The sequence below is a fragment of the Zophobas morio genome, unplaced genomic scaffold (genome assembly GCF_036711695.1).
Source record: "Zophobas morio isolate AGI-343-1 ecotype UQ-CSIRO unplaced genomic scaffold, CSIRO_AGI_Zmor_V1 ptg000008l, whole genome shotgun sequence".
In the NCBI taxonomy this organism is placed as follows: Eukaryota; Metazoa; Arthropoda; class Insecta; order Coleoptera; family Tenebrionidae; genus Zophobas; species Zophobas morio.
The window spans coordinates 64,788-90,826 of record NW_026972113.1 but is presented as its reverse complement, the minus strand read 5'-3'; the positions used below and the strand labels follow the sequence as shown (position 1 = coordinate 90,826).

At 41.4% G+C, this 26,039-nt stretch overlaps 6 protein-coding genes across 7 annotated transcripts; 3 read left to right on the top strand and 3 right to left on the bottom strand.

Annotated features, from left to right (window-relative positions):
* The first annotated feature begins 49 nt into the window (after positions 1–49).
* On the top strand, positions 50–3,223 carry LOC135124916 (protein Son). 2 transcript variants are annotated; one of them, XM_064050132.1, is made up of 6 exons: positions 50–1,318; positions 1,375–1,629; positions 1,679–1,792; positions 1,862–1,975; positions 2,471–2,809; positions 3,047–3,223. In XM_064050132.1, exons 1-6 carry the CDS (start codon positions 149–151, stop codon positions 3,155–3,157), a joined length of 2,103 nt encoding a protein of 700 aa, XP_063906202.1. In that variant the 5' UTR covers positions 50–148; the 3' UTR covers positions 3,158–3,223. The 2 variants fall into 2 exon arrangements, with proteins under 2 accessions (XP_063906202.1, XP_063906203.1); XM_064050133.1 differs by lacking the exon at positions 3,047–3,223 and adding an exon at positions 2,252–2,321 and having other exon boundaries at positions 2,471–2,693.
* LOC135124920 (uncharacterized) lies at positions 3,185–5,022 on the bottom strand. Its single transcript, XM_064050140.1, has 8 exons — positions 4,684–5,022; positions 4,512–4,637; positions 4,326–4,462; positions 4,176–4,276; positions 3,979–4,128; positions 3,700–3,931; positions 3,458–3,650; positions 3,185–3,412 (listed from the first exon to the last, which is right to left on the bottom strand). Exons 1-8 carry the CDS (start codon positions 4,789–4,791, stop codon positions 3,362–3,364), a joined length of 1,098 nt encoding a protein of 365 aa, XP_063906210.1. The 5' UTR covers positions 4,792–5,022; the 3' UTR covers positions 3,185–3,361.
* Positions 5,023–5,240: 218 nt separating this feature from the next.
* On the top strand, positions 5,241–14,348 carry LOC135124915 (DNA mismatch repair protein Msh2). Its single transcript, XM_064050131.1, has 5 exons — positions 5,241–5,413; positions 5,503–5,552; positions 11,541–13,744; positions 13,795–14,017; positions 14,070–14,348. The coding sequence occupies exons 1-5, from the start codon at positions 5,377–5,379 to the stop codon at positions 14,313–14,315; spliced, it is 2,760 nt and encodes a 919-aa protein (XP_063906201.1). The 5' UTR covers positions 5,241–5,376; the 3' UTR covers positions 14,316–14,348.
* LOC135124914 (uncharacterized) lies at positions 5,567–10,753 on the bottom strand. The gene is made up of 2 exons (XM_064050130.1): positions 10,645–10,753; positions 5,567–10,377 (listed from the first exon to the last, which is right to left on the bottom strand). Exon 2 carries the CDS (start codon positions 10,372–10,374, stop codon positions 5,659–5,661), a length of 4,716 nt encoding a protein of 1,571 aa, XP_063906200.1. The 5' UTR covers positions 10,375–10,377; positions 10,645–10,753; the 3' UTR covers positions 5,567–5,658.
* On the bottom strand, positions 14,272–16,247 carry LOC135124919 (enolase-phosphatase E1-like). Its single transcript, XM_064050139.1, has 5 exons — positions 16,042–16,247; positions 15,763–15,997; positions 15,334–15,718; positions 15,051–15,290; positions 14,272–15,006 (listed from the first exon to the last, which is right to left on the bottom strand). The coding sequence occupies exons 1-5, from the start codon at positions 16,204–16,206 to the stop codon at positions 14,379–14,381; spliced, it is 1,653 nt and encodes a 550-aa protein (XP_063906209.1). The 5' UTR covers positions 16,207–16,247; the 3' UTR covers positions 14,272–14,378.
* Positions 16,248–16,940: 693 nt separating this feature from the next.
* On the top strand, positions 16,941–24,692 carry LOC135124913 (ribonuclease 3). Its single transcript, XM_064050129.1, has 10 exons — positions 16,941–17,057; positions 17,133–18,055; positions 18,109–18,600; positions 18,650–18,909; positions 18,961–19,118; positions 21,205–21,659; positions 21,709–22,061; positions 22,316–22,669; positions 23,372–23,840; positions 23,885–24,692. The coding sequence occupies exons 2-10, from the start codon at positions 17,203–17,205 to the stop codon at positions 24,412–24,414; spliced, it is 3,924 nt and encodes a 1,307-aa protein (XP_063906199.1). The 5' UTR covers positions 16,941–17,057; positions 17,133–17,202; the 3' UTR covers positions 24,415–24,692.
* Positions 24,693–26,039: the final 1,347 nt, after the last annotated feature.

Below are 26,039 nucleotides of genomic sequence, written 5' to 3'. Positions count from 1 at the left end.
GATAAATAACAAATTTTACATATTCGAAGTTGGCAACCCTACACTCACAACACAAGTTGAGATTTGACATTTGTGCGAGTATACATTTCAAACACTTTCCTATTATTATTTCCAGGATTTCACACGTTTTCTAATAATTTACAAAAACATGCCTTCCGAGGAACAAAAGCCCGTTGTTGACACCCCAGTGAAATCTTCCATGGAAATCCTATCCGAGCTCTTCAACAGTTTCGACGCTGAACCTCCTTTGATAATCAAAAAGGAAAAATCCGACTCGCCCAAAAAAAGCAAAAAGAGCAAGAAGAAGCATAAACACAAAGAGAAAAAACACAAGAAGAAAGAAAAGAAGAAAAAACGGGAGAACAGCGTTTCGAGCGAAAGATCTGAGATTGATTTGGCTGAAATATTGATCAAACAGGAGAAAGAATCGTCCGAGAAGAAAATCAAAATTGAGGGGACGGATATTAGTTTTAATCTTGCTAGTATAAAGAAGGAGGGAGAGGAAAAGAGTGACAAGGAGAAAAGTGAGAAGAAAGATAGGACGAAAGATGGTTTGGAGAAGAATCTTGAAGAGGGAGAGGTGGACTCAGGAGATGACAAAAAGCATAAAAAGCGGAAGCATAAAGCTGATCACGATAAGAATAAAAAGAAGAAGAAGGAGGAGCGGTCGAAACAGAGTGAGGAGAGGGAGCTCCAGTTGAAAATTAATGACTTGAGGAATAAAATTAAGGGGAATCAGAGAAGTAGGAGCGTGGAGCGGCGAAGTCGGAGTAGGGAGAAGAGGAGTAGGAGTAGGGACAAACGTAGTAGAAGCAGAGATGAAGATTTTTATCGGAAGAGTGACAAGAGTAGGGAACCTAGAGCAAGAGATAGGGATAAGTACAAAGATTATGACCATAAAAGTAAAAGAAAAGACAACTCTTTTTACAAAGATGAAGATATATGGAGACACAGGAGTCACCACGAGAGGGAGAGGCGCCACCGAGACCGCTCCTCATCAAGGGATTCTTCACACATAGATAAGAAAAAACTCTTAGAAATAGCTAGAAAGAACGCCATTCAGATGATGAAATCTGGCAGCTTACCGGGGGCATTAACTTTAGGTCCTCAGGCTCAAGAAAAAGTCATTGCTGCTATTAGAGCAGGAGGAAAGACGATAGAAGAACTAACAGATTTTTGTAAAACCTTGTCAAAGAAGGAGGAATTAGGGGAACTCTCTAGTAACACAGAAAATGGAAGTGATAGTGATACTGATAAACCCTTCCATCACCCTTTCCAGATCAAAGATCGGCCTACTTCTATAACAATGAATATTAAAGTAAGTTTCTGGTTTATGTTATAAGAATTTATTTATTTATTTATTTTTTTATATAGAATTCCGTACCTTTGCCTATTAAATCAACGCAAGAAAGAACTAGCGAGTTACGCCTTCAGTTTCCAGTTAGTAGTGGTCAATTACATCGAAAGTCTGAAAATGAGTGGGTGCCCGTTTCACCCAAAAAACCCCCAGAACCAGTTCCACCACCCAAAGTTGCTGAAACACCAGCTGCACCAGAACCTGTGCCTCCTGTGGTTCCTGTGGCTCCTAGTGCACCTCCAGGACCACAAATCTTTCCACAACCTATAGAAGTAAATATTTTGAGGTTAGAATCGGTTGTTTGTAATATAAGGGTTGCAGGCGTCAGTGGATATAGGTTCAATTGTTTCTCAAAGACTGACTGCCATAAGGAAGCTCCAAGAAAATCCCAATGACGTGCAGGCGCTAACCCAGATGTACAAATCCAACCAAGAGGTAATTTGTATCTTCCAAAAAATCGATGACGTCATCGACCTTCAAGCTAAACACACTGGCGTTTTTCAGATGCAATCCTGGGCTCAGAGTAAGCAGCAGCCTGGCCAGTTCACAGGCACCACTGGAGCTCAGGTTCTTTCTCAAGCGGAACTGTCCTCAGGTTACCAAGCCTGGGCGAAAAAGGTACTGATAACCCCCCCTCGTCCCTCTTCCTTCCTCACCCCCGGCCGCCTTGAACAAATTTTCAGGCCCGGACTGGACATCGAAACGCGATGTGTTCCAAGTCCGGTCGGCAGTAGGCACAGACCATTTCTGGCCGCCGCAGAGATGGAATCTGTGGCTGCTCGGCTGGACGCCCCACCATAATCCCCTATGGTCCGGCGCCCAGCATCTGAAATTTCGCGGTGTGGGAAGAATTTTCCGACAACGCGAAATCCGCCACCTGAGAATTTGTTTCAGGCTTCTGTCAGATTACTAAATCAGGGTTCTTCGCGTGGAAACTGGTTGACCTCGGGTACAAACACGTGCGGTAAGTGAACGATGATTTTGTGCGGGATACACACTATGTAGACGATGGTGGTGAGTAGAATTTTGTCAGACGTGAAACGTCACTTGGTGTTGCATATAGCACGAGAGGGCATGGCATAATCGGCGCCAAATTTAGACGGATTTTCTTAGGACCAACTCACCGCTGCTACCCCCGTCTCGGGAGGGATGGGCATGCATCTGCTCCAGAAGATGGGGTGGAAGCCGGGAGAAGGGCTGGGCAAGGAGAAAACGGGAGCGCTGGAGCCGCTGCTGCTGGAGGTTAAGCTGGATAAGAAGGGGCTAGTGGCCAACGAAGAGCAGAAGAAGAAGAAGAAACAAGGACCGACGCAGTGGAGCAATTATGCGATACAGAATAAGCACCCGGTGTCGCTGCTGGGGGAGTACGCGTCGAAGAAGAAGTTGGGGGCGCCGCAGTACACGCTGTGCTTCGAATGCGGGCCAGACCACAAGAAGAACTTCCTCTTTAAGGTTAATTTCTTAAAAATCGAGTTTTGCGGCGAAACTGCTTTAATATTGAAAAATATTAATGTAGTAGGCCATGTTTGTTTTTAAGTTGCTACTACCGATTGTCAAGTTCAATTTGACATGTGACGTTTGAAAACTAGGCATCAAACATTAATGAAAGGACTTGTCTAAAGCAAGTTTGAAGCGTTTCGTCGCAAAACCCCTCCAGAGACACCTTTGATTTAATTGGAGAAATTCCAGGTCGTCCTGAACGGAGTGGAGTACAAACCCAACGTCGCAAGTCCTAACAAAAAGGAAGCTAAAGCCGCAGCTGCCACGGTTTGTTTGCAACATCTAGGACTCCTCCAATAGGTCGTTGCCATGTATATAAGTCACTAGTATTTACAAAATAAATTTATCATCTCAAATTAAATACAATTACATACACTTATATGAACACCAACTAAAACTTAATTTAAAAATGAACATTAGAAAAAAAATAACAATGAAAATGCTAATAAATATATAAAAAGTAAAATCAAAAAAATGTACATTGTAAAAACTTGGTTTTGAACATTATTCTAAAGGAATATCAATTTCCATAAAATCTTGTTTAAGTTTGGCCAGCTGAAAACACTCATTAAAACATAGCCTCACAATATAGACACTAACCTGTGATTTTTTCACCCGGTTGCACTTAATCACATCCATAGTTTTGAGGAAGGGCAGCGAAAGGGCGGCTTCGCGACAACTCCTGATTGTGATATTCAACCCCCTAAGGTCTAGTTCGCGCAGATTCGTACACATGTGCAATATAGGCATCAGGTTATCGTCGTTTATTTCTTTCCAACCATAAATAATAAGTCTAGACAACGAAAACAAGTAAATTCGGACTGCAGCAACACAATTATTACCTTTCCAATTTTGAGCATCCTGCAGCTATTTGTTCAAGGGAATCCTCAGGGTCACACTCAAATCCCGTCCCTGATACTAACGCTAAACTCCGCAATTTCGTCAATCTCCCCAACGTCCTCAGACTCTTAGCTCTCAGTTTTTTTCGTTCGCTAAAATAGATTTCCCTCATGTGTTCGTTACACCTTGAGAGATTCTCACAAATTTCGTTTACATTCACGTTTGTGTTATCCGCTACGAAAATTTTTTAATAGTCGAAAGTCAAACAGGGGGGTACTTACATAGATATAATTTTCGAAGTAATTCGTTATTTTTTATCGCTTCGCTGGCGATTTTTTGGGGGAAGTGACATGAGACATATTTTATACTAGTAAGGGTAGTGATTGAGGTTAGAGATTGGAAGGAACTCTTGCACCGATATAGAGTGAGTTCTGCAACAGTTGAATTAACAACAGATTATTACAGACTTAATGGGTACCTTTAAGATTTACACATTCCGAAAGGAGGAGGAGAATGTCATCGTTTCGACAATTATCTATCCTAATTGATTGCACGTATTCTCCACATTTAGTTAGGGCGCTTAAAAAATTAAGTCAGTTGTAGCTCAGTCACGTGTGGGTCTACTTACATACGGACAAATTTATCAAATTCTGAATGATCCTCAAAATCTGATTGATTATCACAATACTTATACTCTACACACAATTCTTTGGGATGTGATATTTTTGAAACGAATGACTCTAGAAATTCTTTATTCATATTGTACTGAAACGTCACTGTCAGTGTTGTCTTAAGAACAACAACAACAACTCACCTTTAGGGTCACTTCTTGGTACAGTGAACTATCCTTAGATACGTTATTAAAAGTTGAACACAATGTAGCACAAACTCCTATACTTTTCAAGTCCAAATGTTTAAAAATATTTACTAAAATATCATACTAAAACAGAAATTAGTAGCTGACCCAGTAGTTGCACTCAACTCACTGGTAACGACGTTATGTTCTTTTTATTAACCTCTTGGTCTAAAGGACGTTTGGCTTTTTTCCTAGGGGGTCCCTCTGTGTGGTGGTTCGTTTCCATTTCTGGCTCCATACTGCAACAGTCTTCAAAACAAGATTTTCTCTAGGGAAGAAATACGTTTTTTGTTTGTTAGGAAATCAATTCGGTGGAGTTGTTTTTTGGAAGAAACGTTACAAGTAGTGCTAATAAACCCGTTTTGAATGATAACATTAATTTTCTAGTGTTTTATTTGTAAAAATTTCTTCGCAAATTGACACTACACAGGATGAGATAACTTCAATATGGTGGTCGAATGACAGTTCCCGCTGGGTCGAATCCCATTACCTCTAAAATTGTAATCAAAGTAAAAAATGTTATAGAGATTTTTTTTTGTTTGTATACAAATTAATATTATCAGTGAGTTAATTTTTTACAAGAATTTGATTATCTTAGAGTTTGTACTTGTTTTAAAATAGAAGAGTTGAGTGGTTGAATTGCGTGTTAGTTACTTTGTTTTTGTTAGTTTGCTGGGGTTTTTGCCAACATGATGTGACCTGTCAATTGAAACTTGGCGCCTTTTATTAGTAAACAGTGCGTTTTTAAATGTTTGTGAATCTCGTATTTTTGTGTTAACTGATAAGTGAATTTCGTGATTTAGTTCTTCGTACAAAGAAAACAATGTCGATAACTCATCCGGTAGAAGCTCTAAATTTAGGCAAGTTGTGAATCCCGACTCCATTACATAACCTCAATCCACCATTATTTTTAATTTTACACATAAATAAAAATATTTCTCTTTTCCAGATTTTAAGCAACAACGCCTTTTTGTAAATTTCTTCAACAATCTACCAGAGGTAAGTCAACAGGGTTTTATAATTTTTTCATTTGTTTATTGAGTATGATCCATTTTACAATAATAAATTAAATCTACGACGATAAAACAACAAAAAGGACAGTCACCTAACCTATCTTATTCTTAATTTTGGTCCCCAGTCTCGACCAAAACCCGGGCTTCTTTGTGGTAACTTCTTCATCTTCTGCCTCGGGGTCCTTAGAATCATCAACTTGCTGCACCTCACTTGCTACTTGAGGTTCAATGGGTTCAACTGTGCCAACTGTTTCAGTATTGCTAGGTTCAACCACCGGCGTAGCATGTTTCACTTGTTGTGGCTCTTGGGAAATCAAACTTCTGCCGCTTGGTAACTGTCTTGTAGTTCCAACTTGGTGCTGTTGCCCATAAATATCAGCATATACAGGTTGTGGCTGGTATTGCATGGGTCCTATGGGATGCTGTTGTTGTTGTTGTTGTTGTTGACTACCATATGGATGTTGAGGAATTTCTTCTTGTCTTGTTGTACCCACTTGTCCTGGATACCCGTTAACATTGCCATATTGTCGCTGTTGTTGTTGTTTTTGCTGCTGCTGTTGTTGGTACTGATATTGTAATTCGTGCTGTTGTTGTTGTTCTTGTCTCAGTAAATCAATCAAATTTTGAGACTCTCTTTTAGCATCGTCGAAACGTTGATTATCTTGCTGAACCGGAAGGGTTCGGTCTTGTTCGTTTCGTTGTTGACTTAACCCCGGAAGTTCCGTTGGTTCATCGATTTCCTGATTTTGTTGTTGAGTCAAATCCTGATGATTCGGGAAGATTTGATTTGACGATACTTGGGACTCGATTGGTTGATCAATATCACCAATCTGGTCTTGATATTGTTGCGTTAAATCTACATCGTGAGTTTGTTCGATGTAAAACGGACTCGGCGTTTGTGTGTCGTCGAATTGACTCTGTTGATCTTGAGTTTGTTGAGTGAAATCGTGATTTTGTTGCGTCAGATCTTGAGTCTGTTGAGTCAAGTCTTGATTTTGTTGGGTGAGGTCTTGAGTTTGTTGTTGATCTAAGTACTGATTTTGTGAAGTAAGGTCTTGACTTTGTTGGGTAAGATCTTGATATTGTTGCGTGAGATCTTGAGTCTGTTGAGTCAAGTCTTGATTTTGTTGGGTGAGGTCTTGATTTTGTTGAGTAATGTCTTGAGTTTGTTGAGTCAAGTCTTGATTTTGTTGTTGATACAAGTACTGATTTTGTTGAGTAAGATCTTGAGTCTGTTGAGTCAAGTCTTGATTTTGTTGAGTGAGGTCTTGAGTTTGTTGTTGATTCAAGTGCGGGTTTTGTTGAGTAAGATCTTGATATTGTTGCGTGAGATCTTGAGTCTGTTGAGTCAAGTCTTGATTTTGTTGAGTGAGGTGTTGAGTTTGTTGTTGAGTCAAGTCTTGATTTTGTTGAGTGAGGTCTTGGTATTGTTGGGTTAAGTCTTCCGTTTGTTGAGAGAGATCTTGGTTTTGTTGATTCAAATATTGATTTTGTTGTGTTAAGGCCTGACTTGGTTGTCTAAAGTCCTGAGTTTGTTGCGTCAAGTCCTGAGTTTGTTGGTCTGTGAGAACTTGTGTTTGTTGTGTTAATCTCCCATAATTTGTGCCTGGAGCTTGTTGATCTGCAAGTTTGCCATGGTCGGGATATCTTCTATAATTATTCTCCTTATCTCTGCTGTTGCCGATTTGTAGCGGCGCGAACTCTGTGTCTTCGGTTTGTTGCGTTAGATCTTGTGATTGTTGAGTAAAGTCAGAGGTCTGACGTTGACCAGGATCTTGAATCTGTTGACTCAAATCATCAATCTCGGTTTGTTGTCCGAGTAGATTTTGTTGTCCGTTATACGGTTTTTGAACTTGTTGATTGTAAGGACGTCTTTGTCTGTCAAGGTTCTCATAATATTGCACTCTTTCTCTTACTTGGTTACTTGGAGGACTTTGTCTTTGTTGCTGCCATTGATAAGTCGAAGTGTACTGATTAGGCTCATAACGATTTGGTTGTTGCCTTTGTGGTACTTGTTGACTGATAGGAATGACTCGGTAAGATTCATACACTGGTTCTTGTGAGAAACTTGTCTGACTTTGTTGGACTTGTTGCGGTCTTGAGTAATCTCGTATGGGTGATGGTCTCGAATTTACAATTGGTCGATAGTTACCTGGTTGAACCTGCTGAGTTTGCACTTGCTGAGTTAAATCGTCTTGATATTGTGTTTGTTGGGTTAAATCTTGTCTCCAACCTCGATTTTGACTCGATTGAGAAATAGGCGCAGGTCTAGAGTACACCACTGGACGCCAAGCCTCTCGACTCGGTTCTTGTTGAATTTGAATCGGTCGTGGTCTCGGTCTCAAATACGGCTGCTGATATTGATTTTGTTGAGTGAAAGCTTCTTGGGTTTGAGATTGTTGCGTCAAATCGTCATGGCTCTGAACTTGTTGTGTCAAATCATCGTTTTTCTGTACTTGTTGCGTTAAATCATCATCTTGACTCTGTTGCGTCAGATCATCGTGCGTTTGTGCTTGTGTCAAATCGTCGTGACTTTGAACCTGCTGTGTCAAATCGTCGTGACTTTGAACCTGTTGTGTCAAATCGTCGTGACTTTGAACCTGTTGCGTCAGATCATCATGATTTTGAACCTGTTGCGTCAAATCATCATGATCTTGAACCTGTTGCGTCAAATCATCGTGACTTTGAACCTGCTGCGTCAAATCATCATGATCTTGAACCTGTTGCGTCAGATCATCGTGACTTTGAACCTGCTGCGTCAAATCATCATGATCTTGAACCTGTTGCGTCAGATCATCGTGACTTTGAATCTGCTGCGTCAAATCATCATGATCTTGAACCTGTTGCGTCAGATCATCGTGACTTTGAACCTGCTGCGTCAAATCGTCATGACTTTGAACCTGCTGATCATCATGCGTTTGTATCTGTTGTGTCAAATCATCAGCTTGTTGTTGTTGGTACACGGAAGGATCGTCACCCATCATGCAATCTTCGCCCATGGGGTCATTAGTACCTCCGTGGATGCGATACACATTAGGGTCAAAACCTCTCACTGGCCTATAGTTGGCACTGGAACTATGCGAAGAGCTACTACTCCAAGAACTGTAACGACTGAATGACTGCTGCAGACCTTGCTGTAGCTGCCTCATCAAATCATGTTGCAACTGATTTCTCATCTGAGCTAATTGACTTTCATAAGCACCCGATTGGAATTGTTGCGTGTTGACCATTTCCAGTTGGCGAGTGAGATTTCTATTCAATTCTGCAGACAGTTGGTCGAGGGTTGTTTGGTAATGCATTTGTGGGTTAAAGTTAGACCCTGGGTTGTTGTACATATGAGCTTGTCTGTAAGATTGTTGCATTAAGGCCATTTCCAACTGACGTGATAATTGTTCTTGGAGCTGCCTTTGCATTTCAGCGATGTCTCTATTGTAGTGCACGTTGTTGGCAGGGTAGAAAACTTGGTTACCTGGTATGGGTTGGTTGGGTTGAGCTACGTACATGTGAGTTCGGAAGAACTTTTCTCTTTGTCGATTGAAGTCTCGGTTTAATTTGGTGACAAGGTTCGACTCGATTTGTCTACGAAGATTTTCTATGTCTTCCATACTGTATTTCGAAGCGTAGTTGCTATAGCCGTAGGCCCTTTTAATTTGGTCGTCGAAGTGGAACGTAATATTAGCTCTTAATTCTTCTTGAAGGTGTGCTAAAACACCGTCGTAGTTGACACCCGAATTGTAGCTATTCTCCGCGAAGTATCTTCGTTGCGTATCGTCAAGAATCTTATTCAAGATTTCGTTGAGTTCGGTTTGGACTCGTGTAGCGACTGTCGTGATGGAATCAGGAATAGGTGCCACAGGGTGTGGTTGAACAGGCATCGGATGTGGCCGTGGTTGTACCTGTACCGGATGCGGTTGTGGTTGTGGTTGTGGATATTGATGATAAACCTGTGGTCTCTGCTGCAAAGCACCGGGATAATTCCCGTTCACTCCATTGTGGTTAACCCCATTGTGGTGGTACGTATTCCTCTGGGTATGCACCTGCGTATCCACCCTCGTCTGATAATACGTCTGTACTTGCTGCTCTAAGTGCCTCATCAAATTCGCCTCCATCTGCCTCGTCAAATCCGCCAACTCCTGATTATCATAGTTCGCGGTCGGCTGCAACCTCCCGTTGATAATACTATACGAATACGCCCCTCGAATCCCCTGATTCCCGTATTCCGTCTTCAGAGCCTCTTGCAACCTCATGGTCATGTTCCTCCTCAACTCCTCCTCCAAAATCCTCCTATCGGCTTCAACCTGCGACTGACTAATACTCCCTCCATAAGCCGCCGCCCTCTGATAATGGTCATACACCGCCCGCTGCAACTCCCTCTGCATTTCCTCCTGCAAATTCGCCGTGACCTGCCGCAAATCAGAACTAACGGCGTAATTCTGCTGGTGCGGCATGTACCTAAACGCGGCCCCGCCCATTTCGGGCTGGTCGTAACCGGGTTCGCCGGGCTGGAACCGGTTTTGCGCGTGCAATTGGCCGAAGGAGGAGGTGCGATCAGTACCAATACGATAGGCGTGTTGCATTTTCGGGTTCACGTATTCGCTGTGCTGGCTATGGGCGTTGACCCGGGGGCGTAAACGCCCTTCTAAGTCGCCGTCTTTGGAGTAGAAACCTTCGTCGTCATTACGGTGCTGCAATTCGTGGTTTTTGTAGGAGGAGGAGGAAGTCCGATAGTTGTATTCCTGGTGGTAGAAACCGTTGGGGTCGGCCAGGGTTGACACCAACACGGTGCAAAGAAAGAGAAACGGTTTCATTTTCTGGAAAGGTGATTGAACGATTAGTTCATGGTGGGATCAGAGGTGGAGGTTATCGCGGTGAGATTGGATTCGGTTGCTTAAAATCATCAATTTAGTAAAAAAAAATCGAATGTGGGTTTTTGACGAAATATTAGGTTTTATCATTTTTTCGGCCAAAAAGTTAAAAAAAACATGGGTATCTGGAGGTAATAAAGTTTGAGTGAGGTTGTTGGTTGTATTTTAAATACAAGATAAGAAGTGTTAATGTAACGAGAAAAAGGTACTCACCGGTGCAAATTTGCACTCACTCTGGTTATTTAGAGGAACGTATCACTAACAGCGGTCTTTATAACTTCGACAGGTTTCACTGTTTTTGCATAAAATGATACGTAAAGACGTTCTAGATTCATATATAGGCTAATATGTTATCAAGAACGTGACCCCCCCATCTTTATCAGCCTTTTTGAGTGAAATAATTCCTATTTTAAATAATAAGTTGATCGATTAATCTGAAAGCGAATAATTCGTTGTATTACTTTTCTTTTTAGATCTGTTTTTATACAATAGGTCGTCTGACGTGATGTTCAAAGATCATACTAATAAAAATATGTTTGTTTTTTAGGTACAAGGATTCATTTTGTTTTTTTTTTTGTTTTGTTTTCTTTTAACATTGTATACAAAGTGGTGACTTTTGTTTTCAGTTCAAACTTTGGAAATACCACTGAGAAGAAAGTCACCAATAGTCATACTGTGTACAAGTTAGTTTGCACCAATTGCTTTGTGTTGGCGTTGGTGTATTTTTATTTTCGTTTTTCCCCCTCCTTACTCCAGTCTGTGTATTTGTACATGTAAACGAATAAACAAAAATAATTCCCACGTTGTTTTCTTCCAACTCTTTCAGGTAAAAAGCACCACAGTACTTTCCTGACAGTAAACAAACCCATGAATTGATGTCAAGAACGACGTAACTGTGTTAAGTGCATTGATAATACAAATCTGTTTATGATTATTTCAAGAAGACCCGATAATTCCCGGGTTCAACGAGAAAGTCATTATATCTATTGCATTCTCCGAAATTTTTAACAAATATGTCTCTCTTATCGCTCGTATGTGGTAAACACTTTTTTTTTAACTCAAATCTCAATTCAGTTGAAAAGGTCACCACAATCACGAATTCGTTTCAGAAACCTTCGTCTACCTTGCGCTTTTTCAACCACACGGATTACTACACTCTCCACGGTGACGATGCCACGTACGGTTCGAACTTCACCGGAAGCATCATCAAATACATGGGTGAAGACCCGCAGTTGTCGTATGTGGTTTTGCGGAAAACCCAGTTTGAGAAATTCGTGCGAGAACTCTTACTAGTAAAACAGTATAGAGTGGAAGTGTACGTCAAAGCTGCTCCCAATAAGATCTCGGAATGGAATTTAGAATACAAAGGCTCTCCTGGGAATCTCTCCCAGTTTGAAGAAGTCCTCTTCGAAAACGCTGACATCACCTTCAGCAATTACGTCATGGGGGTGAAGATCGTGAAAGGAAAGGTTATTGCAGTAGCGTGCGTGAATTCCACAGAGTTGAAGTTCCAGGTGTGTGAACTGAACGATAATGAGTGTTTTACGGAGTTGGAGGCTCTGATCGCACAGGTTGGTCCCAGGGAGTGTATTATTCCGCAAGGGGAGACCCCAGATCTGGTAGAATTAAAGAAAGTATTAGAGCGCAATAGCGTGTTAGTCGCGAAAGTGAAGCGTTCGGATTTTTCACAAGAGAACGTAATCCAAGACCTGGATCGTCTTCTCTTCTTCCACGAAGGGCAACATCGAAGCTCTTTGAGTTTCCCAGAAACGAAACTAAGTGACGCTTTGGGTTGCTTGAATGCTGTTATTAAGTTTCTCAACCTGACAGGAGACGAACAGAATTTCAACCAGTTTAAAATTAGTAGCGTTGATATTCACCGATATGTTAGACTCGATAACGCGGCTTTATTTTCTCTCAATATTCTGCCAAAACCTGGAACTGTAGCCGTAGAAGACAGCATGCTTTTACCAAACAAATCGAAGTTGTTTTGTTTGAAAGGAATTCTAGACCGTTGCGTTACCAACCAAGGGCGACGATTGTTAGAACAGTGGATCAAACAACCCTTGAAAGACATAAATCTGATCACTGAAAGGCACGATATTGTTGAGTGTTTTGTGAAGGACCCCCAGATCAGGCAACAACTACAAACTGAGGTGTTGACGCGTCTTCCAGATTTGCTTCTTTTGTCGAAAAAAATTTCCAGCAAAAAAGGAAGCCTTCAAGATTGCTACCGCGTTTACCAAATCGTGGGTGCCGTACCAAAATTGATAACAATTTTGAAAGAAATCGGTAATCCTTGTATTAAATCCGCTTTGATTCACCCTATTGAAGAAATCAGAAACGACTTGGAAAGATACCAGAACATGATTGAAGAACTTCTCGACTTGGATTTAGTCGAGCGCGGAGAATTCCTAGTGAAGCGAAGCTTCAGCCCCGACTTGGACGAAATCTTTGAAAATAAACAACGCATTGAAGAAAAAATGCAAAAGTTGCTGCGGAACGCCGCGAGTGATTTAGGTTTCGAAGAAGACAAAACAATCAAGTTGGAGTGTAATGACCAACATGGCTACTTTTTCAGAGTTACGTTGAAGGAAGAGCACGCTTTGAGGTCGAATTCGCGATATAAGATTCTAGATGCTGTTAAAGGTGGCGTGAGGTTCACTAATGATAAACTAATGGACTTAAATTCGGATTACTCTGAGGCGAAAGCAGCCTACGAAGAACAACAAAAGGGGATAATTACGGAAATGTTTGACGTTGCTGCCGGCTATGGTGATAGTTTGAGGAATTTGAACATATATATCGCACAAGTGGATGTTCTTTTGTCTTTTGCTAACGTAGCAGTGTGGGCACGAATTCCATACATAAGACCCAAATTGCATGAAGCTGGTAAAGGTTCGTTTAAGTTGGAGAAAGTGCGACATCCTTGCATCGAACAACAAGAACATGTTTCTTTCATCCCTAATAGTGTAGAGTTTAATCACAACGACAAAACCTTGCATATTATCACCGGTCCGAACATGTGCGGTAAGAGCACGTATATACGAAGTATAGGAGTTTGTGTTCTGATGGCTCAGATTGGATGCTTTGTTCCTTGTAACTATGCGGAAATCCCTCTGGTAGACGCCATTTTGGCGAGAGTAGGAGCCGAAGACTCTCAGTTGAAAGGGTTGTCTACGTTTATGATGGAAATGATCGAAACGGCTACTATTATCAAGAGCGCTACGGAAAATTCTTTGGTGATTATCGACGAGCTGGGAAGAGGTACTTCAACGTACGATGGGTGTGGTCTTGCTTTTGCTATAGCTGAGTAAGTTTGTCTATTGTGAGATTATGTTTTTTGACGTTTGATTTTTCTAGGCACTTGGTCAAAGAAGTGAGATGTTATTCACTGTTCGCTACCCACTTTCATGAAATTACAAGATTGGCGGAGATGCACCCGAGGGCTAGTAACAAACACGTTACTGCCGTTACTACCGAAAACACTATCACGCCTTTGTACCAAGTACGAGATGGGGAGTGCGATAATAGTTACGGTGTCCATTGCGCACGAATGGCCGAATTTCCCGATGATGTTATAAAGGTATTTTCGTCTAAATTTTGACCATAAATGTATAATTTTGCTTATCTTGTAGTCTGCAGTCGAACACCAAAATAAATTAGAACATTCGGCAGGAACACACATCATCAAAGACTACGAACAATCTCTGAAACGTCAGATAATAAAAGACGGCGACAAAGTCATCGAAGACACTCTTGAAAAAGTTAAGTCTTTGAATGTCGAGAAGATGAGCGATGAAGACCTCTTCAAAGAAATAAGTAAACTTAAAACGGAACTTCAAGAATCAGACAACCTTTTTATTAAAGGGTTGCTAACATAATAATTTTTAATAAAGTTAGTACTCTGGACTGCATTTATGTTGTGTTTATCCTCCCTTCTGTGATCACTGTTCGGGAGCTTCAGCTTCAGCCGGTACTTCTGGGGGTGGTTCTGTAGTGGTTTCCTCTTTAGGAAACTCAGTGGCTTCTTGTGCTGGCGGTTCACCTGTCACCTCTTCACCTTCAACAGCTGGCACTTGAGAGGATCGGGGCTCTGCTTGGGACGGCCGTGGCTCTGTTTGAGATGCTCGTGGCTCTGTTTGGGACGCTCGTGGCTCTGCTTGAGACGCTTGTGATTCTGCTTGGGACGGTCGTGGCTCTGCTTTTGACGGTCGTGGCTCGGCTTGGGATGGGCGTGGCCCTGCTTTGGATGGGCGTGGCTCTGCTTGGGACGGTCGTGGCTCTGCTTGGGACGGTCGTGCTTCTGGTTGGGACGGCTCTCCCTCTGACGGTTCCCCGCTGAGTGATGTTTTATCCGCAACTTGACTTGTTGCACGTACTTTGATCATTTCTCGTTCGACTTCTTGCAGTTCCATGTCGAGTTCTTCTTGTGACATTTGAGGTACACTTAGTGCCTTGTAGTGGTGAGGTTCGTGGCTCTCTTCGACAGGCGGAGGGACAAAGTCATCTATATCTGAGTCCTGCTCTTCGAGAATTATGGGCATTACTGCTTCGTCCCCATCTCCTACTATGCTATAATCGTTGTGAAATAAAAAGGGAGTACTGATTGTGGTTACCTGTCGACAAGACCGCGTAATATAGTGCGAATAAAGTCATCATCTGTTCTGGATTTCGTGTCATCTTTCTCTGGTTCGGGTTTCTCTGCGTCCCCAAAGGTTTTCCCCGTTACGTCTTCCTTGTGAACTTCTTCCTCTGTCTCTGCAATCGAGCCAGTGAAGTCACGAGAAATAAGTTCCTCATCGCCGAAGTCGACATGGGGTACCACCGAGGAGTAGTCAATACGAACACCTTTGGACCTACTCAAGCTGAAAAAAAGTTGATAATGAAATAACTACAGACTTTCGTCGATCTCCGGTGTCGGTCGACGCCATGGAGGAGGTGTCTGCACTTCCAGCGTCTTCAGCTGGTTCTTCTTCAACTGGCGTTTCAGTGAGCAGCCGGATAGCCCTCCTGGTGTAGTACCCCTTATACGCAGCTTTGATGAGATTAGCAGCCCTCTTCGTCTCTTCCGGCGACACCCCACTTTTTCTGTACAACTTAATAGCGCTCCGCGCTGCCACCCTCCAGTCGATGATCCCACTAAGCAACTGAGCTTCCCTCTGCTGCCGCTTCTTATACATTTTAAACGCACTTTGAATAACAGCAGCGGCTGCTTGGACCTGTGCTTCAGAAACCTGCGCGTCTTCTATGATCTTCGCCACAATTGCGTCTTCGTCTTCCTTCACTGCAAACACTCAAATTGTGGTTTTTGTGCAACTACCAACTTACGTATTCCTTTTCTCTCGGTCCAAGCTCTGAAAGCCTCCTGTATAATGCCAGCAGTTCTGTCTGCAACCTCTCTAGTCATTCCTGTTCTGTTCAACAGGTCAACGATGGTCTCGGATGCTTCACTCAAATATTGCACAAATCTTGCAGCAACTCGAGCGTTTTCTCGGGTTATGAGAAGAGCGTCTAAGTAGTCGGCAATAAAAGTGTACATGTCTTCGGGTTGACTTCTGATGACCTGAAGAAAAGGTAGAGGCGGAAGGTGAGTGGGGTTATACGAACTTCTCTAGAAATGTCGTTCATGAGCTCGCGAAGACCCTCAGGTACTACGTAAATGTAACGAGCGCAATGGCGTTGCAACAAAATATCCATTTTTATTTTTGGGGAGAAATTTGACAAACTTGACTTTTCGTTTTTTTTTTTTTTTGTTCGGTTATTTACTGTCATGGACAATATAATCTTTACAATCCGAACCCATGATTTTCCGTACATCCAGTAATCCGAACAGAGGCTAGTTGAAGTCGATGCCTCTTTAAACCAACTATTGAAAAAATTTCACTTTTAAAAAAAGTTGTCTAAAAATTGTGAAAAAAATTCAGGAACCTAGACCTCGACATGCTGATTCCAAAAATATAGCGCGTTGATGGTCACGGAATAACATTTTCGAAAGAATCGGTACGAAATGCGGACTTTTGAAATTTTAAAAAAATTTCGATATTTCAACGGGTCATTATGGAAAAACGGTTGCACTTTTCAAAGAAACGAGGCCCGAAGTGAGTTCCAGAGATCGAAATTTACAAGAAAATGTGTTTAGTTAAGTTTCGAAAATGTCAAATTAATCTTTAAAAATATAAAACTCAAATCGTTATCCAATCGGGAACATAAAGGGCGATTTATCATCACAATTAAGCAGGTGAATTCCCAGGGTGCTCTACTTTCGAAATTTGAACACCTTCTAAATAGCGCCCCTGTAATACTACCAACTTAAAATCGTAGATTGCGTATTTAATGTGATTTAATTTTAAATGTGGTTATAACGTAATAGGTAAGATACATTTTTATAGTTACATCATAATTAACATTAGTTTAGTGAAACCCATAAGGGAGACAAATATAGACATTTAATTCGGTTTTAATTTGGTTACTTGTGGTTATTAGTGTGGCAACAATTTGCCCCCTCCTTCAAGTAAATCGCGAGCCACCATAAGCCATAAACGTGAAAATCAACAAAAAAATATTAAGATGTGGTCGTAGGCCAAATATTACAAAGAGTGACTTATTTATTACTAGTAATTGTAGTAAGTATCCTACTTTTAACACAATGATTAACTGCATTAAAAACAAAAACGCTACCATAACCTCACTCTTTCCAGGTGTGGAGAATGGCCCCTTGATCCGTAAAGCGGAACGTCTGTGATAACGCAAAGCTTCAATAAAGTACAAATGGGCGATCCGTACCCCTACAATTACTCCAACTACCAGCAGTATTCTTTCCCCTCCAATTACAACCCGAACTACGCTTCGTATGACTCAAACTACGCCTCGTACAACTACAACTCCCACTACCCCCCCTACGACCCCAATTATGCCAGTTACAACTACAACTACTCTTCAGCTGAGCAGTGGAGTCAGTGGAACGGCTCGTACCCCATGATGCCCCCATACCCACCCCCAGCCGACTTCAGCGTCCCTCCGCCCCCAATCAGCTACCCTTCACATTCGCAAAACCCACAATACAATAAAACTAGTCCCAAAGCCAACGACTACCAGAAAGAACTAGAAAATTACAAACAAACCAAAGTCAACAATGAGAAACCCACACGGAAATCGCGCTCGAGTTCGCCCCGGAAACGGTCAAGGTCGAAGTCGCGCTCGCAAAGTCCGTATCCGTACAAGAGACACAGCAGGAGCAAAAGCAAGTCGAGTAGATTTTCACCGCGGAGCGATAGATTGAAAAAACCGACGAAAGAACGCCAGATGATTTTGTCCAAGTGGCGGAAAAATTACTGCGCGTCGAGGGAGGAGGTGAATAACCGGATTCAGGAGTTGGCGAAGATGGATCAAGAGGAGGCGCTCGAAAAGGAAAAGAGTATTTGGACACGGTCAACTCCTTCTGATTTATACTACATTAAAGACGACACCAATTCAAAGGTGACAAGAGGCACGCCAAAGCTGCACCAAGTGTGTAGAAAATTTGAGGACATGTTGGTACAGAGGGCACATAAAGTGAATAATTCGAAGCCGAGGTATGTGCCTCCACCACGAAAAAATAGGGCAAGGTTGTGTAAGCACAAATGTGCGTTTTTAGTGTAAGCATTGTCGCAAATTTTATTGACGGTTTTCTTACAGCTGAAGAATCAACTTCCGGCAGTTCTGATGAACAGCTGACTGATGAAGAGGATTGCACCATGGAGGAATTGCAAAGAAAGCAGCAACATCCAGATAGGCTTCATCCAGAAATGTGGTATAATGATCCAGGGGAAATGAATGATGGCCCGTTGTGTAGATGTTCAGTTAAGTCTAGGAAATCGGGGATTAGGCACGGGATTTACCCTGGAGAAAAGCAGCTTCTAAAATGTCTGCCGGATAGCAATAATGCCGATAAGTTATACCATTATAGGATAACCATTTCTCCTCCGACGAACTTTTTGATTAAAGCCCCCACGATTATACACTACGACGAACACGAATTTATTTTTGAGGGTTTTTCAATGTTTTCGCATTTTCCCTTAGTTCAATTACCTCCATGCAAGGTCATTAGATTTAATATCGAATATACCATTCTTTATATTGAAGAGAAAATTCCAGATAACTTTACAGTTAAGGAATTAGACTTATTTTGTAAGTGTGACGATTTGTGGAGTACTTTTGTCTAACTTATTTTTTTCAGACGAGTACTTATTTAAAGAGGTTTTGGAGTTAGTAGATTTAGATTTTAAGGCCGCTGGTGACTCTGAGGGGTGCTCTCAGTTCCACTTTATGCCTCGCTTTGCGCGCGGACTGCCTGATAACGGAAAAGAAATTCTTGCGATGAAAGAAGTACTGCAGTACCTTCTGGAAAGTTCGTTTCCGTTGATTGAGAAGGAGTACTTAGGGGACATGATTAAGATGAGTCAGTATGACTGGCAAAGTTACGCGGACGAGATTAAGGTATTTTTGCGCCAATTTTGTGATTAATTTACGAGTTTTTATTTTGTGTAGGGGATGGTGGTCACCTATCCGGGCAAAAAACCGTGTTCAGTTCGAGTGGATCAACTCGACCGTAATATCGATCTTCAGAAGGCCGGTTATTACAAGTTTCCCGAAATAGTACATTTTGGAATACGGCCACCGCAACTTAGTTACGCAGGAAACCCTGAGTAAGTACAGACTTTGGTGGAGTAGAATTTTATTTTTTTGTAGTTGCTTGTTTGAGCTGAAAATCTTCCACGACAGAATTTTCGGTAAGCACGCTTGAAGATAATAAAGTTCTTTTTTATGTAATTTACATTTGTGTTTCGTTTTGCATATGTATTTTTATTTTAAAAACTAAGAATAATTTCTTGTCAGAAAAATTTTGTATTGATTTTGTAGACGCTTTCTTGTAATTGGTATTTTTGCCCTTCTGCTGGATTATAAAGCTGGCGTTTAAGGTTATGCAATTTTAAAAAATATGGGTGACGTTTTGTAATGTGCGCGTGCTCAATATCGCTGAAATAAGAATGCTTATACGTTTCGCATTTTATGTCATTGCAACATTCACAATGTATTTATGTGGTTTGTAAATCTTTTAAAATACCGGGTGACTAATATTGATTTGAGCAAATTTTTGCGTTTTTAATTCTGAATTATTGGCAGCGATGTCAACATGTCAGCTCACAGTTGTGAATTTTGACAACTGTGAGTTGAAAATTTGGCAGTTTCTACTTCTCGAGCGTAAGCTAAGGAAGTACTGTAATCGAGTCCATCGGGCAACTGACTACTTTTATATTTTATATTTTCTCAACGTTTCATGACCCCTAGAAAACTTTCGATTTTTCAATTTCCCGATTGATCGACTTTTTAGATTTGTGCCTTTTCGCTTTCTCAACTTCTAGATTTCTCGGGTTTTTGATTTTTCCAGTTTTAAAATTTTCAATTTTTCGACTTGGACTTTTCGATTTCGATTTCAATTTTTCGACTTATCGATATCTCATTGTTTCGATTTTTCAATTTACTGATGTTTCACTTTTGGGATTTTTCAATTTTTCGAATTTTCGACTTTTCAATTTTTCGACTTTTGTATTTTTTGATGTTTTGATTTTTCAATAGTTCGATTCTTCAATTATTCGATATTTATTAGAGATGTACCGACTGTAGGTCTGGCCGACTAACCAACTAGCTGATTGTTGGGCCAGTAAAAACCGACTAGTCGGCCGACTGTTCGGCTTTGCTAAAACCGGTTTATAAATGCGACAGTGTGTTTTTTTTTTATTATTTCTCTGACTACCTTAAAAATTTGTTTTATTTTAATAAAAGGAATAACTAAACTTCCTTTGTTTTCAAAAAAATGTGTTAAATTTGTTTGGATAATTTTAACATTTAATTTTTTTTTTGTAACTCAGTACAAAAATAAAGAATAACACAATTTAGGGCCAGTTTATACAATATTTTAACTGAGATTAAGTTGATCGCGCATTTAACAAGGCCATTAGCGACGTCTGATTGACGTAGAGTCGGTCACATGGTACTTCAACGCGGGGTTAAAAATTAAATCGCAATTAAATATTTACTTGAGGTTGTGTAAACCGGGTTTAATTGTTTTATATACTATTTTAATTTTAATAAAATAAGCCGACCGGTCGGCTGTTTAGCCGACCAGTCGCCGACTGCAGCCGACGATGAAAAACGGCCGAATAGTCGGCTTATCCGACCGGTCGGCCACTAGTCGGTGCATCCCTAATATTTATTTTAATTTTTCAATTTTTAAAATTTTATATTTTTCGATTTCTCGATTTTTTAGTTATTCGATATTTCTATTTTTCAATCATTTTTAATTTTAGATTTTTTTAGTTTTTTGATGTTTCGGTTTCTCGATCTTTCGATTTTTCGACTTGTTTTTTAATTTTTAATTTTTTTTTTTTTTTAGTTTTAATTCAATTTTTAACTTCACGATTTTTTAATTTTGGGCTATTTCGGGTCCAATAAACGTATTTATCGTTCTGTTTTGATTGTAATTGTGAATGTTGGACCCTGGAATGGGAGAATGGGACATAGAAATGAAATGACATAAAATGTATATTTGGTTGCATAATTTAATTTTGAAGATTTCGATCATCGAAAAAATATTGTAACTGACACGTTCTTTAAACAAGTATAAAACTTATTGTACACAAAACCTTTCTCGCTCTCTCTTACTCTTCTCGTTCCGATTTCTTCTTACACTCTTTCCAATACCTACACATCATCACATCATTCTCTTGTCAGTTACCAAAAGGCCTGGCGCGACTACGTGAAATTCCGCCACCTCTTGGCCAACATGTCGAAACCCACGTTCGAGGACAAGCGCAAACTCGAAGCCAAAGAGAACAAGCTCCAGGAGATGCGCACCCAGGGCAAAATGAAGCGCGACATCACCGTAGCGGTGTCCGCCGAGGGCTTCTACCGCACCGGTATCATGTGCGACGTCATCCAGCACGCCATGCTTGTCCCCGTCCTCGTCTGCCACCTGCGCTTCCACCACTCGCTCAACGTCCTCGAGGAGTCCATCAACTATAAGTTCAAGAACCGCGCGCTGCTGCAGCTAGCGCTCACCCACCCCTCGTACAGGGAAAATTTTGGAACCAATCCGGACCACGCCAGGAACTCGCTCACGAACTGCGGGATCAGGCAGCCGGAGTACGGGGACAGGCGCATACACTACATGAACACTCGGAAGCGAGGTCAGTGACGGTCATATTCGCGCAGTCGCGGGTAAACGTTGTTCCGCAGGCATCAACACGCTGATCAACATCATGTCGCGGTTCGGTAAGCAGCAGGAGACGGAGTCGAACATCACTCACAACGAGCGCTTGGAGTTCCTTGGGGACGCGGTAGTGGAGTTCCTTTCGTCGATTCATTTGTTTTACACGTTCCCGGATTTGGAGGAGGGCGGTTTGGCCACGTACCGGGCGGCGATCGTGCAGAACCAGCACCTGGCGGTGCTGGCGAAGACGCTGAAGTTGGACCAGTTCATGCTGTACGCGCACGGATCCGACCTCTGCCACGATTTAGAGTTGAGACACGCCATGGCCAACTGTTTCGAGGCGCTGATGGGGGCGCTGTTCCTCGACGGCGGAATCAGTGTAAGCACCCTTTTTGTGAAAACGGTTAATGGACCGAGGTAAGTAAGGAACCGATCGGAGTCAAGGCCCTGTTCTGCCGCCGTGTCGGAATAAACTTTTTTTCTTTTTCGTATTTGCAGCGAGGAATAAAGTTTATTTTAGAACGTCGACGGAAAACGTCGGTTTGGTTTTCCTCGTCCATTACTCTTTTCTTTCTGTCTCTTTGTCTGTGTAAGAGGACAGCGGTAAATTTTTTCACTTTGTGGACTGTGTAGATCGTTGACCGCGTTTTCTCCGAAACTTTGTTCAAAGAAAATGCAAATTTGCTTGAGGTGTGGATGAAGCTGCCGCCGCATCCTCTGCAGGAGCAGGAGCCGACGGGCGACAGGGAGTGGATACCGAAGTTCGAGCTGTTGCAGAATCTTACGAAGTTCGAGGATTCGATAGGGGTGAAGTTTAACCATATAAGGCTTTTAGCTAGGGCGTTTACGGATAGGAGTGTCGGATATACGAATCTGACGCTGGGGTCGAATCAGAGGTTGGAGTTTTTGGGGGATACGGTGTTGCAGCTTATTGCGTCCGAGTATCTGTACAAGTACTTCCCCGAGCATCACGAAGGACATCTATCGGTAAGTGTGGGTGTGGACAAGTGTCAGTAGGCGGGGCAGATCAAGACGGTGTGCAGTAAGGTTCTCCGTTGGCTGTTTCACCTTTCTTAAATAGTTTATGTATGCTTTGATCCAAGCATAATCTTTGGTTTTGTTGATTTCCTGAATTAATTTTGTATGCAAAAAAGTGTGGTTATGTCTGTTTTAGGCTCTTCAGAATCACACAGTGTAAACAATGTGAACTTTGACAGTTATTTGATATTTATTACGTAAATGTTATGTTTCACAACAATAATTACCGAACTGAAAATATTTCCACATTTTTATTAAAAATTGTGTTTGAAACAGATAGGATCTTTTTAGAAATTTGGAATTTACACTACTGGTTTTGCAGAATTTGTTGGGCTGCACTAATAATATTAGACTTGTGAATTGTAGTTTGTGCAATAAATATACACAAATTACAATTTACAAGACTATGAAATTATTAAACTTGTGAGTACTGTGCAACAGGCCCAAGAAGGTTTCAAATTTCCCGCCAAAACGCCATCGCGTTTAAAAAATTCACTAATTGCACAGCCGTCTTGATCGTACCAATTCGCCACTCAGACTTTCCAGTGTACTATTAACCCAGAAGCTAGTTACCAACAACTTCCATTCCAATTACGAAAGTTCCCACTACTCAGTTGGCAACACTTGCTCGAACCCAAACCCTTCTTTCAGCTATTGCGAAGTTCCCTCGTCAACAATCGCACCCAAGCCGTCGTCTGCGACGACCTAGGAATGGCAAACTACGCCGTCTACAACAACCCAAAAGCCGAACTGAAAACCAAAGACCGTGCCGATCTCCTCGAGGCCTTCATCGGCGCCCTCTACGTCGACCAAGGCCTCGAATTCTGCGAGGTCTTCTGCCAGGTCACCCTCTTCCCTCGCCTCCAAGACTTCATAATGAACCAAGACTGGAACGACCCGAAATCCAAGCTCCAGCAATGCTGCTTAACCTTACGAAGCATGGACGGCGGGGAACCCGACATCCCGGTTTACAAGGTGATCGAGTGCAAAGGACCCACCAACACCCGCGTCTACACCGTGGCCGTGTATTTTCGGGGGCGGCGATTGGCCAGTTCCATGGGCCATAGCATCCAGCAGGCCGAGATGAACGCGGCCAAGCGCGCTTTAGAGATATCGCACGGTGAGTAGCTGCGCATGCGCGACTTAACTTGAATCGTCGTGTAGATTTGTTCCCGCAGTTGGACCACCAGAAGCGAGTGATCGCGAAGAGCATGAAGAAGCAGAAGCATAAGAAGCAGTCGGGGAAGGGAAGGTCGCAAGTGTTGACGGAGCCGAAGTCGCCCGAGAGCTACTCGAGGACGAGGTTTAGGCGGTCGGAGTCGAAGAGCAAGTCGAGGTCGAAGTCGAAGTCGTCGAGCGATAGTGTTAGCGAGTTGAGTTGTAAGGGTAGTGAAGGGAGGGGTTCGAAGATCCATATAATTTCGGTGGATAATATTAGTTTGCCAAGTTTTGGGAAAAGTAGCGAGAGTAGTTGTAGTAGCAAAAGTGATATAAGTTATGAGTCTGCGCACTTTGATAGAACCGGATCACCGGGTTCTAGCAAGCGGTATAAGGGGAGTGCTAGGAGAAGTAGCACTTGTGGCTTGTCGTTTCTTGATGGAAATTTACCAAGTTGTAGTAAAAGTAGCGTTTCGAGTACTCGGAAAAGCGACTTAACTTATATCCTGACTGATGATTCAAGTGGTGATAATTGAATTAATAAGGGTTTTATAACTTTTATGTATCAGTTGTTTTTGTTGCTGGAGTAGTTTACTTTTTGTCTCTAAGGTGCTAATTTACAATGTCACATTTACTGTTCTTTATTAGGTTATTATTGTTATTTAGGAATCAATTCATTTCACTGTTACAAAGCGAGTGATAGTTTGAAGCTTATCGTTTCAGTGCAACAATAATAGCAACTATATCATGTAATGAATTAATTACACTTGGATGTTTTTATGTGAACATTATATAATAAATAATGACCGCCTTAGTGTGTTTTCTTTATTTCTACAAATGCAAACGCAGTAATGTACACGTCTGACTCGCCCCATGAGTGTACAGTGGAAAGCGAATGAAGATAGATGTCGCCACAAGACTTCAACTATGTCGGCTTATTAAGCCGGTTCCGACTACGTGTATTTTGACCCTAAGAAAACACGAGTTGCATTTAAAAACTACAACTGAAGGTTTTGGTATGGAATTTAGTGTAGATGGTAAGACGCTAACCATCCCCAGCATTTTTAAGATTGCTTGTACAAGTGACCCACAAAAATTAATGAATGGGACAACATGTTTTATTACCGACTCCATTTTTTTTTAAATTTGCGGATGAAGTGTTGTTAATTAATCATATTACACGTAAGGTCGATTTATAAACTACAAACAACAAATTGCAGTCACATTGCAGTAGTGTGCAGTGCTGTCAACTTGAAAGAAAATCCCCTGGCAGGGGGAGGGGGCGTTTTTCTGTTGACAGCACTAATTCCACGAAAATCAAATTTTTGGGATGAATATGAGTGGGGCTTAATTTTTTACTTGTTACTTCCCGACGTAAGCAAAGGAAGTATTGTAATCGAGTCCGTCGGCCGACTCTCTACTTTTACGTTTTCTCGGCCTTTCATGACCCCTAGAGGACGAAGAAATAGGTCTCCCGTTTCCGTCTGTCCGTCTGTCTGCCGTCCCGGATTTTTATTAGACAGATAATCTCCGAAAGTAGTGGACCGATTGTTGCGAAATTTTGTATTTATATTAGGAATATCATGTATAGATGGTAAAACCAGAGAACATAGTAAAACGCTAACCAAAATTTGTCTAATCATCCCCACCACTAATGCGATGACGTCAGTTCAAAATTGTACATAGTAAATGGGTTTTAAATTGTATAAAATAACATAGTCCTATGTCCTAAAATGCAAAAAATATGAGTTTGTACTTATGATTTATCATTCCACTCATATTTTTTAGATTTGCTTAAGAGGTGGCTCAAAAAAAAATAATGAATAAGTCAATTTATTTTATTGATTAAATTAGGAATAGTTCACTCCATTTTTCCGGGATTGGAGATACAACACTGTTGTTATTAGTATTACATTGCACCAACCATATTTGGTAGGCACAAAATTTTGTAAAGTAAAAACTCGTTTGAAACATAGGCGTAGCACGCTTATCTACATTTACTTTAACATTACAGACGTGCATTTGTTTTGTTGCGCTGACTAGGTTCCGTGAATTTGGTATAGACATGTTATAATCGACCAATTGTGAATTCCACCGTCAAAAATTAAAATAAAACCCAATGTTTTATATAATAAGCGGAAGTCGAAGCAATAAAAATCTC

Excerpts from the sequence above, each read along its gene's own strand:
- LOC135124914 (XM_064050130.1), bottom strand. The coding sequence starts at position 10,374 with ATGAAACCGTTTCTCTTTCTTTGCACCGTGTTGGTGTCAACCCTGGCC.
- LOC135124919 (XM_064050139.1), bottom strand. The coding sequence starts at position 16,206 with ATGACAGTAAATAACCGAACAAAAAAAAAAAAAAACGAAAAGTCAAGT. Across the intron at positions 15,719-15,762 it reads GACCGAGAGAAAAGGAATAC|TGAAGGAAGACGAAGACGCA; the intron begins GTAAGTTGGTAG and ends GAGTGTTTGCAG. Across the intron at positions 15,007-15,050 it reads TTACGCGGTCTTGTCGACAG|CATAGTAGGAGATGGGGACG; the intron begins GTAACCACAATC and ends CAACGATTATAG.
- LOC135124913 (XM_064050129.1), top strand. The coding sequence starts at position 17,203 with ATGGGCGATCCGTACCCCTACAATTACTCCAACTACCAGCAGTATTCT. Across the intron at positions 21,660-21,708 it reads CATGAACACTCGGAAGCGAG|GCATCAACACGCTGATCAAC; the intron begins GTCAGTGACGGT and ends GTTGTTCCGCAG. Across the intron at positions 22,670-23,371 it reads ATCACGAAGGACATCTATCG|CTATTGCGAAGTTCCCTCGT; the intron begins GTAAGTGTGGGT and ends CCCTTCTTTCAG.
- LOC135124920 (XM_064050140.1), bottom strand. The coding sequence starts at position 4,791 with ATGGAGCCAGAAATGGAAACGAACCACCACACAGAGGGACCCCCTAGG. Across the intron at positions 4,129-4,175 it reads GGAATGTGTAAATCTTAAAG|AACTCACTCTATATCGGTGC; the intron begins GTACCCATTAAG and ends CAACTGTTGCAG. Across the intron at positions 3,651-3,699 it reads GGATGCTCAAAATTGGAAAG|ACTTATTATTTATGGTTGGA; the intron begins GTAATAATTGTG and ends TTCGTTGTCTAG.
- LOC135124915 (XM_064050131.1), top strand. The coding sequence starts at position 5,377 with ATGTCGATAACTCATCCGGTAGAAGCTCTAAATTTAG. Across the intron at positions 5,553-11,540 it reads TCTTCAACAATCTACCAGAG|AAACCTTCGTCTACCTTGCG; the intron begins GTAAGTCAACAG and ends AATTCGTTTCAG. Across the intron at positions 13,745-13,794 it reads CTTGCTTTTGCTATAGCTGA|GCACTTGGTCAAAGAAGTGA; the intron begins GTAAGTTTGTCT and ends TGATTTTTCTAG.
- LOC135124916 (XM_064050132.1), top strand. The coding sequence starts at position 149 with ATGCCTTCCGAGGAACAAAAGCCCGTTGTTGACACCCCAGTGAAATCT. Across the intron at positions 1,793-1,861 it reads TGTACAAATCCAACCAAGAG|ATGCAATCCTGGGCTCAGAG; the intron begins GTAATTTGTATC and ends GGCGTTTTTCAG. Across the intron at positions 1,976-2,470 it reads ACCAAGCCTGGGCGAAAAAG|GACCAACTCACCGCTGCTAC; the intron begins GTACTGATAACC and ends GGATTTTCTTAG.